A 9,676-nucleotide genomic window follows, 5' to 3' on the forward strand; every position below is an offset into this window, starting at 1 on the left:
AATGTAGTTTTGCAAAAACCTCTAAAACTCTCAAATTGCAGACACATTTACGGTTGAAGATCCAAATTAAAATTATGATTGAGAGATTTGATTGAAGTATTATACAAAAGAGCCGGAGAGGATCCACGTCGATGTTTGATAACTAACTTTATGCAATGTGAAATACTTTGATAGTCGACATTTTTGCAGTTATAACACTATCCTAATCAGAAAGAGATGACAAATGACCTAGAGAAACAGATGGGATAGGTTTGGCTTTGAATAGTTAAATTGGTATCTTGTAATGTGATGAGATCTAAGTTTTAAGAGACGATGAGGACCACTATTGGATACTTATGATGTCTATTTAAAAACATAGAGCTTGGCATCAGAGTTATAGAAAGAGCAATGGACCATTTACTATCATATTTTTTGGCAAACGACATTGTATATTACTCTCTGCTTTGCTGGCTTGTTTGGTTGGCATATCTTAATTCAAGAAACATGTGTTGATGTGTATCACCACATATTGTGTATGTGTATAAAAGAAGATGCAGGTGGGTTGATTATGAGGGTGAAAAGTGGTAGTGGTTTCAGAGTTTTATGAGAGATGGGTGGTGTTGCATGGACAGAAGAAGAAGATCATTTGCTTAAGAAATGTATACAACAATATGGTGAAGGAAAGTGGCATAGGGTTCCTCTTTTGGCTGGTAAAACTTTATTAATTCCTTCTATTATTCTTGCAATTTTCTCTTTTTATTCTTTTAATGTTAATCTATAAAGATTTATGGTAACAAAAAGTGGAGCATTAATCATCTCTCGCCAGAGATTCGATCCATGTATAAAATATATAATTAACTCTCAATGTTTTAAACTACGCTGTTTTAAAAGATTAGTCTCAACTTTTTTGATTTTAAATAATTGAGTTTAATGATTAAACTTTGAATTTCAAGACTTTTTATAGAGGTAAATTTAGCTGAGTAGGATTTTTATTGGAAATTTACGAGGTTAGAGAAAAGTCTAAATTTTAAAGAGCTTTTATAGAAGTCCATATATATTACCGTCTACGAAGTTTTAATATCAATAATTATGATATTTGAATGTCATCTTTATCAACGGAATCAATTTATGTTTAATGGTAACAAAAAATGGATTATTAATCAAGTATTTTTAATATTTGGTAAGAGAATCGATCTATCTATAATTATTTGAGTTTAGTATCTAACATTTTTAACACATTTTTGTATTTCGAAGAATTAATCTCAACTTTTAATTTAAAAATACATTGAGTTTAATAATTTATCTTTGAGTTTGAAGACTTTTCATATAGAGGTAAATTTAACCGAGTTTGATTTTTTTTTTGAAAATTTATAAAATTAGTGAAAAATCTAAAGTTTAGAGAGTGTTTATATATCACCCACGAAGTCTTAGTATCAACAATTGTAGTATCAGAATATCATCTTTATCGACTGAATCAATCTATGTTTGTTACGTTTTAAGTTTTAAGACTATGATTATGATTTATTTGTTCTAAATAATAGAAATTGTATAACAATCTTATTTATGAGCCTTACTCAACTGATTACTATTTCTCTCAAATGATGGTTTGTTAAAGGTCTAAACAGATGCCGAAAGAGTTGTAGGCTAAGATGGCTGAATTATCTTCGTCCTAATATCAAACGAGGAAACTTTGCTGAGGAGGAAGTGGAAATGATTGTCAAACTCCACAAATTATTAGGAAATAGGTAACAAAGTTGTATTATACGATGAACGTTTAATTAAGCTGTTTATCCAAACGTGACTCGGTGTTTTTCAGGTGGTCCTTAATTGCGGGAAGGCTACCAGGAAGAACAGCCAATGATGTGAAAAACTATTGGAACTGCCATCTAAGCAAAAAACTAAATGCTCTAGAAGCTGATCAAGAAGCTGATCAAGAAGGATCACAAATATCCAAAGATGTTGAAATCATTAGGCCACAACCAAGAAACATCGCTTCAAGCTCGGCCAAAAAAAGGGGCCTAGGAGAGTCACAAACCGACCAAGCTCTAGTTCAACAAGAGAATGACACAACAACAATTGATGCTGATGGAAAGAATCATTTGGTTGAAACACAACAAGACATGATGATGTATTCATGCTTGGACCAACAAGGTATGGTTGGTGGTGGTGAGTTTCCAATGGATTTTCAGTTAGAAGGATTTGAAGCTATGGTAAATGGAGGAGAAGGTTGTAGTAGTAGTAGTCAATGGAATTGGGATGATTTGCTCTTAGATATGGATTTGTATAATGATTTTTCTTCTTAGATTATCATCTCTTGTTGCTAACAGGGAAGACAATAGTAGTCTTTATACCTTGGTTGTTGTGTATTAATATCAAAGTTAATTGTTTTCTAAGGAAATGTTAGTTTAATTGGTGTATTTTGTAAATCAAACGTGATGTTATTTAAATTAACCAATAAAGTCGGTTTTGTGAGATTAAGTTAGGTCAAATACGAATTATCATGATGAAAATTGTGTTTACTTTTTCAAACTATTTAAATTTCCCTAAAGTTTCTTTGTTCTTCATCATGCTTGAACAATCAATTCCTACCATGTCATTTCTTTGTGTGTGTAAGTATCCCCTGTTTTCATGATTTCAAAGGTAGCTTGGTTTACATATACATAGATAAGTGTAAAGATGTACCTAACATATGAGCAATAAACCTTGATCATATAAAATATTGAAGAGTCAATGTTAAGTTAGAACTTTTATTTTATTTTCCATTAAATGTAATGACAAGATTATTGAGAAAAGTGCAAGTTAGTTAGCATTGGGTTGTAACTACCATAACAACTTTTTAGCTAACTTGTAAATTAGTTTAAAAAAACTCTTATGTGATCACTAACTTGACTTTCTTGCTGTATAAGAACCTATCAATTGTAAAGTTTATATTATATGTAATAACAACCTATAATCTATCTTTGTCATGATGAATTATAATTTTAACATGGTATCAGAGTTTAATTTCAAACTTTTTCTAATACATTCAACTGATTCTTACTCACCAATCTCATCTTCCCTACCTTCAATCAAGTTCCTTCCCTACATGTTGATTGCAATGCTAACAAAGGAGTGTTAATGGTGGATCATCCTTCAATGCTAATAAAGGCTATCAAACCGATACCTTGAACTCATATTTGACGCACTCAAATGAAAATTCAGCTATGCTTCTTGTTTTTCCTTTAATAACAAGGAGAATTATCATTCTTGGTCGCGTACCATAACTATGATTTTAATATTCAAGAAAAAAAATCAAACTTCATTAATGGCGCACGTTAACTTGTCCACATGATTAACTTATCCACGTGATAAAGATCGTGACTCTATTGTTTGGGATAGATGTAACACAATAATCGTGTCATGGATAAATAAATTTGTTTACTCTAAAATTTTAACATAAACAAGGTAGCAAACTTTTAACATAGCATACTAAATAAAGCTTAATTAGCAAACATAAGCATCTAAGTACTCACCAATCTATAATACATAAGTGAAAAGCTTTGAGAAAACCATGCAACATAAAATCATGTACTCCTCCGATTTTAAATATAACCTAAAAATCAAATATATTTGATATGATTTTTTTCTTATACTTTAAAATCGGAGGATGTACCATGTAGTAGTAGAACATAAGATTCAAATTTTAAGTGTGACCGAAGATGAACGTTGATCTTCTCCATTAGCAACAGCGATAGCACGCGACCGTGCAACGAAGAATCCCAACGTATGACCAAGAACAGCAGCAATAAAGATTCCAACATTGAAGGACATGACAGCAAGCATGAGCAAGTAAATGAAAACGATTCGAAAGAAGTGAACAGAAGACTGAATCAAGCCTCCAATGAGAGGATTAGTCCCGCGTTTGATGGGAGGTTGGTTAGACAAAACCTCAGCAGCCATAGCTAGAAAGAACACAAACAAAATAGCTAAGATGTACATTCCAAGGTTGTTATTAGGCCATCCAGAGAAAAGCACTGTGGCTTTTCTGCCCCAGTAGAAACTCATTTGCATGTTCATCATCATGGTGGTTGTGCCATTTGATGGAGGCATAGGCATTATCATGGCAACAACAAAGAATGATAGAAATGGAGAGATTGTGAGATTGGTTTGAGATTTGGAAGGGTTTAATTTCTTGTTGGAATTACATTTTATAATGAAGTGAGAAACCAATGTTTAATAATAGGTAGAAACTGTCTTACATAAACTTCTTAGCTGTCATTTTTGAGGATGTTGTTTTGTTTATTGGTTGTTGTCGTTTATGGGAGAGTTACGGTTTGTCTTATTGAAGATTGGAATAGTTGAACAAAATTGGGGAAAAAACACCCTTCGTGTAATGATTAAATTATGATACTCTTGTTTAGTACACTCTCGATTACATCGTAGAGGAAACTATAATGAAAAAGAAAAAAAATTAGTAATTTAATTGTACCAAATTAATTCATATTAAAATTGAATTGAAACTAAAGTAATTTATATTTTAATAGTTTTACGTAAGAGTGATTACGATACTTCATTTGTGCGTTATGTGTTCATTGAATTAAATATATGTAAATAGTGAAATTTTTGGTGACATTATATATTTATATTTATGTAATTATTAATATAAACAAACTTTTTATATTTAAAAATCAATAATTATAAAAGAAAATAGATTCATATATAAATAAAGAGTTTAATTGAAATACATTGACAGCATAAAATCATTATACACTGTTATTTAATTAAAACTATTCCTTTAAACATATAAATATGTAGTTAAAAATAAATTTAAAAAATCAAGGAAATCATAATAACAACTTCCCCACATTTTTCTCTTTCTTCTTCCACGATCCTCTCACCCTCTTTGCTTTTAAGTTTAGTTGCTTCCATTATTCTTCCCAGTCTCCTTGCATTATTTTTCATAGTCAAAAGCAGCACCTTGTATATTGAAAGACAATATTGGAGGAAGTACAAAAATATATCAAAGTTTTTTATCCAAAAAATTGGCTTCAAGAACACCTCTTATTGTGTCAAACTGTCTGCCAAAAAGACGAGAGAAATCACTATGAACAAATGTGTTGCCCCAACATTATTAAGAGTGTGTTTGCTTCCACTTTAGATCGAGTGTTAATCAAATACAACGCACATAGATGAAACGGGCATGGTGCTTTTAAACACACTAGAAACTTGATGTTGTCTTTTCTACAACTTTAAAAATTGAAATTTGATTAGTACCGATTTACATCTTCAACAGATTCTTCCAGTAAATTCGATTTTTTTGTTGGCCTTGAGGCTCTTGTTGGGTGTATCCTCAAATCATAAGGATTAAGTTTTACAATTTTTTTAGATATTTTTTTACCGTAAAATTTTTGTAGACAATGAATAGTAAAAGCAAGTTCATTCGATATTTCCGTGATCACATCTTTAACCACTTTAACTGCAACGTAGGTGAAAAATTAGTGTTAGCATGGCGTTAAAAATCTATCCGCAACCGAAGAAATGACGGAAAAACTGTATTGCTAAATACTTATATCGATACCGTTATTTTCCATTTTTATGTTAAAAAATAAATTGGAGTTAATTGACGGTTGATCACGACAAACTATATTAACCGAAATCGCAAAAACCTTTACACGGTCACAATATTTTTTAAACCTTCATTGTTAGCATTGTTTCTGACACTAAATAAAATGAAAGTACTTTGGATCTCTTTTATTTGCTTAAATAGTACCTTAATTTCTATTGATATGGATAGAAGATCTCTTACCTATGCATTAACAACATAAACCTTTGTTACTACCATTATATTTTTCATGGCAGTGATATTAGGTAAGATATTCCTTAATTAGTATATAAGAACAGCTTTATATTTGATTCTTCCAACCATAAAATTGATCAAAACTAAGCAAAAAAAATTATTAACTTAATAATTTTTTGGTTCTAATTTCTTCGATCGACAGACATATTTAATACTTATTTATTCTAGCAATGTTTGTTTTTATATTATTGCAACACTATGAAGAAAGATATAATAATTGTCTCCATAGATTTGAGTAGGAAAAGGAAAAGAAAAGAAAAACTAACAATCTCTTTACATAAAAACATTCAATATCAAGCAAAATTTGAAAAATATTCAAAAGTTAAGAATAAATGGATAAACACCTAGCTTTCTAAAGAATGAGAAATGTTTTCTCAATCCCTCATACGCTCCAACATAAAAAAAAAACCATTTAAATCTAAACACAAAAATTTCAGTAGAGTCAAACAACAAGTACAAAATGCCAACAACTTAAATACGGCTCTCATGATGTCTCCAAAGTGCATAGAAGTAACTTGATGAATTTTATTGTTCTAAAAAACTTGATGAGGGATGACTTGAATAAATACATATTAAAGATAATCTATATTTATATAATATATTAAATCTAAAGCGGTAGATTATATCACAACACATGTCAACTTTTCTAATTTATTTGTGACACATCATCCCATTGTCCTATGTGGCACCTCTCTAAAATCATTTTAAAAATGTCAAATGCATTAGTTATAATATATTAAATCTGAAGCGGCAGATTATATTACAACACATGTCAAGTTTTCTAATTTATTTGTGACACATCATTTCATTGTCTTATGTGGCACCTCTCTAAAATTATTTTAAAAATGTCAAATGCATTAGTTATTCTCTCTTAGAGGTCACGAGTTCAACTCCTTGTAAAGACAAAAAAAAATACAAAGTTTATTCTCTCTTGAAAGTCACAAGTTCAATTTTTCATAAAAACAAAAATATTTATGAATCTAAAGACTAAAATTAAAACTTTATTTTCTTTAACATCATAAAAAAAATTAAAAGATATTAAAAATTGAGTTACACACTATTTTCTTGACAACTCATTCTCCTACATTAAAGATTATGATGTGACACTCTTAAAAAATATATATTTCAAATTTTCTCCATTCAATATATAATGTTGCATCCTTATACAAATTGTACATCGATAGTAGATCGAGACACACATGCCAACTTTTTTAATTTATTTATGACACATCATCTCATTGTCCTATGTGGCACCTCCATAAAATTATTTTAAAAATATCAAATGCATTAGTTATTCTCTTTCAGAGGTCACGAGTTCAACTCCTTGTAAAGACAAAAACATACAGAATTTATTCTCTATTGAATGTCACAAGTTCAATTTTTCATAAAAAATAAATATTTATGAATCTAAAGACTAAAATTTTATTTTATTTAACATACTATTTTCTTGAAAACTCATTCTCTTACATTAAAATTTTTGATGTGACACTCTTCAAAAAAAAATATTTTAAATTTTCTCCATTCAATATATAATGTTGTATCCTTATACAAATTGTACATCTACAGTAGATCGAGACACATATATCTATGTCTATATAATATATTAAATCTGAAACAACAGATTAAATCACAACACATGCTAACTTTTCTACTTTATTTGTGCCACATCATCTCATTGTCCTATGTGTCATCTCCTTAAATTCATTTTCAAAATGTCAAATGCATTATTTATTCTCTATTAGAGGTCACGAGTTCAACTCCTTGCAAAGACAAAATAATAATCGTCCAATCGATAGTAAAAACAATAACACTTGGCATATTTAAATACCAAAATCATGGTTCAACCGATAGAGACTCATTCAACAGTCATACTCAGTCCCTTTCTAGACTACAAATTCAATATAAAATAGACAATTTTATCTAGGATTTTAATGGTGACCTTCATGAATTGTTATATAAAGTGTGAGTAGTTTGAATGTGGAATGTTTTTCGTCCACGAAATAATGAAGAATAAATATTCTTAGAGATGTTGAAGAAAAGGAAAGGAAATATTAAAAAAATTATTGAAATTCCTTACACTTATTTTACGTTTTAAAATTGAATTGCGATGTCTTATTTGTATATCTATGATTCAAACTTATTTCTTTTCACTTAAACTTTTACTATCTCTTTTTATCAGCTTTATATTATCGTCAAATAAGAAACAATTCTAAAACAAAATTCTTAAAAGATATCTTATCTACTTCAAAATGTAAAATCAAAGAAACACTTTGCATAGTCGGGATTTGTGAGGAAGAACAATTTTATTTAATTTTTTAATTATAGATTATTTCTGTTAAATGTGATAAAAAAAAAGTCAGATACTTGGTTTAGGGATTGTCAAAATCATAACTAAACTTATCCAATTTGTAAAATATTTAGAAAAATGGTTATGTAGCTTTTGCTCTTGGTTGGTTTCTATATAAGTAAGAATACAATGAATATAAATAACCAGATTTTGAAATTTTTAATGTTTTCCATTTTTATCATGGTCTTTTTTTCATGTTTAATTACAACTTTAACATGGTGGCATGGATCTATGATCAAGCTACATTGCTTTGTTCCAATATAAGTAAGAATACATTGAATTGTTAGAACAAGTTTGATTCTACAACTATTCTTGAGTTTTTATGATAATAAAGTGTACAAAAAAATTTTGTACTCTAAATATTTCGTTAAGTACACAGATAATAGAAAATAGATTTTGAGTCAGAAGATGATCAGACTCTGAACTAAAGACGCACTCTAAATCAATGGATCAATCAAAAGTGTGTTTACAAGGACGTCAAGCATCTGGATTGTCTATCAACGCTTCTGCAAAGAAACTATCCAAATAGACTCTGATAAAGAATCTGATAATTCAAGCATCTGAAGTCTCAGAATTTTAAACTCCAAAGACTATGAAGTCTTATTCTCACCAGTCTGAAGACAGATTATAAATTCTACTCAAGCTAAAGCAAAATCTAGTTTCTACTGAAAATGACTGTACTTTGTACCTACAAAGTTCCTAATGTCTCATCATCCTCACCAACTCTCTGTTGCAAGCGTCACTCTATTATTGTAAAATGAAGCGACCTTCATACAACTATTATATTGAGTATATTCCAACTTCACCCTCTAACGAATCTATTCTTTCCTATATAAAGAGGTCTTGGAAGCTTGGAAAAATATCAAGAACAAAAACATAACACTGCATAAGGTTGCAAAACGCTCATACATGAAAAGGAAAATAAAAATTATTTTCACTCTAAGAAAACTATCACATTCATAAGCGTTCAAACACTTTCTTGAAATATTCCGTAAGTGTTTTGTTTGTTTTTAGTTGTGTATCTTCTTATTTTAACATAACCTTATTTATCTTAACCTTTGGTTAATTTCCTTGAGAGACTAAGTTTAGTCATAATTCTCAAAAAATCATTGATAGTTAGTCTTTGAGGTGTATTTCCTTTATAGATTAGCTTATAGTCATAATTCTCAAGAAGTCTTAGACATATTGTCTTTTAATTTTGTAATCAGTTTGATTATTGGATTAAACCCTTATTGAGAAGGCGAAATCACTCATGTGGATAGACTGGACGTAGCTTCGTTAACAATGAAATAGGATAAAAATACTTGTGTTGTTTATCTTTATCTTATTGTTGTTATTTGAGTTCTTAGGTTGCCAAAAAATTTTAATCTAGACACTCAATTCAAACCCTCATTTATTGTGTTTCTTGAATGTTCAATTGGTATCAGAACTTCGATTCTAATTTTGACTACTTTTTGTCAAACAATTAACTGTGTCAGATAAAGATCAATATTTTCGAAAACACGGTATGGCAC

General features: G+C 29.5%; 2 protein-coding genes across 2 annotated transcripts; one reads left to right on the top strand and one right to left on the bottom strand.

Annotated features, from left to right (window-relative positions):
* Positions 1–339: 339 nt before the first annotated feature.
* On the top strand, positions 340–2,489 carry LOC127129233 (transcription factor MYB113). Its single transcript, XM_051058493.1, has 3 exons — positions 340–689; positions 1,595–1,724; positions 1,796–2,489. The coding sequence occupies exons 1-3, from the start codon at positions 590–592 to the stop codon at positions 2,280–2,282; spliced, it is 717 nt and encodes a 238-aa protein (XP_050914450.1). The 5' UTR covers positions 340–589; the 3' UTR covers positions 2,283–2,489.
* Positions 2,490–3,376: 887 nt separating this feature from the next.
* On the bottom strand, positions 3,377–4,235 carry LOC127129234 (copper transporter 2). The gene has a single exon (XM_051058494.1). It carries the CDS (start codon positions 4,078–4,080, stop codon positions 3,655–3,657), a length of 426 nt encoding a protein of 141 aa, XP_050914451.1. The 5' UTR covers positions 4,081–4,235; the 3' UTR covers positions 3,377–3,654.
* Between the last annotated feature and the right edge of the window lie 5,441 nt (positions 4,236–9,676).

The sequence above is a fragment of the Lathyrus oleraceus genome, chromosome 3 (genome assembly GCF_024323335.1).
Source record: "Lathyrus oleraceus cultivar Zhongwan6 chromosome 3, CAAS_Psat_ZW6_1.0, whole genome shotgun sequence".
Classification (NCBI taxonomy): domain Eukaryota; kingdom Viridiplantae; phylum Streptophyta; class Magnoliopsida; order Fabales; family Fabaceae; genus Lathyrus; species Lathyrus oleraceus.

Coding starts and splice junctions, on each gene's coding strand:
- LOC127129233 (XM_051058493.1), top strand. CDS start 590: ATGGGTGGTGTTGCATGGACAGAAGAAGAAGATCATTTGCTTAAGAAA. Junction 690..1,594: donor TAGGGTTCCTCTTTTGGCTG/GTAAAACTTTAT, acceptor GGTTTGTTAAAG/GTCTAAACAGATGCCGAAAG. Junction 1,725..1,795: donor CACAAATTATTAGGAAATAG/GTAACAAAGTTG, acceptor GGTGTTTTTCAG/GTGGTCCTTAATTGCGGGAA.
- LOC127129234 (XM_051058494.1), bottom strand. CDS start 4,080: ATGATAATGCCTATGCCTCCATCAAATGGCACAACCACCATGATGATG.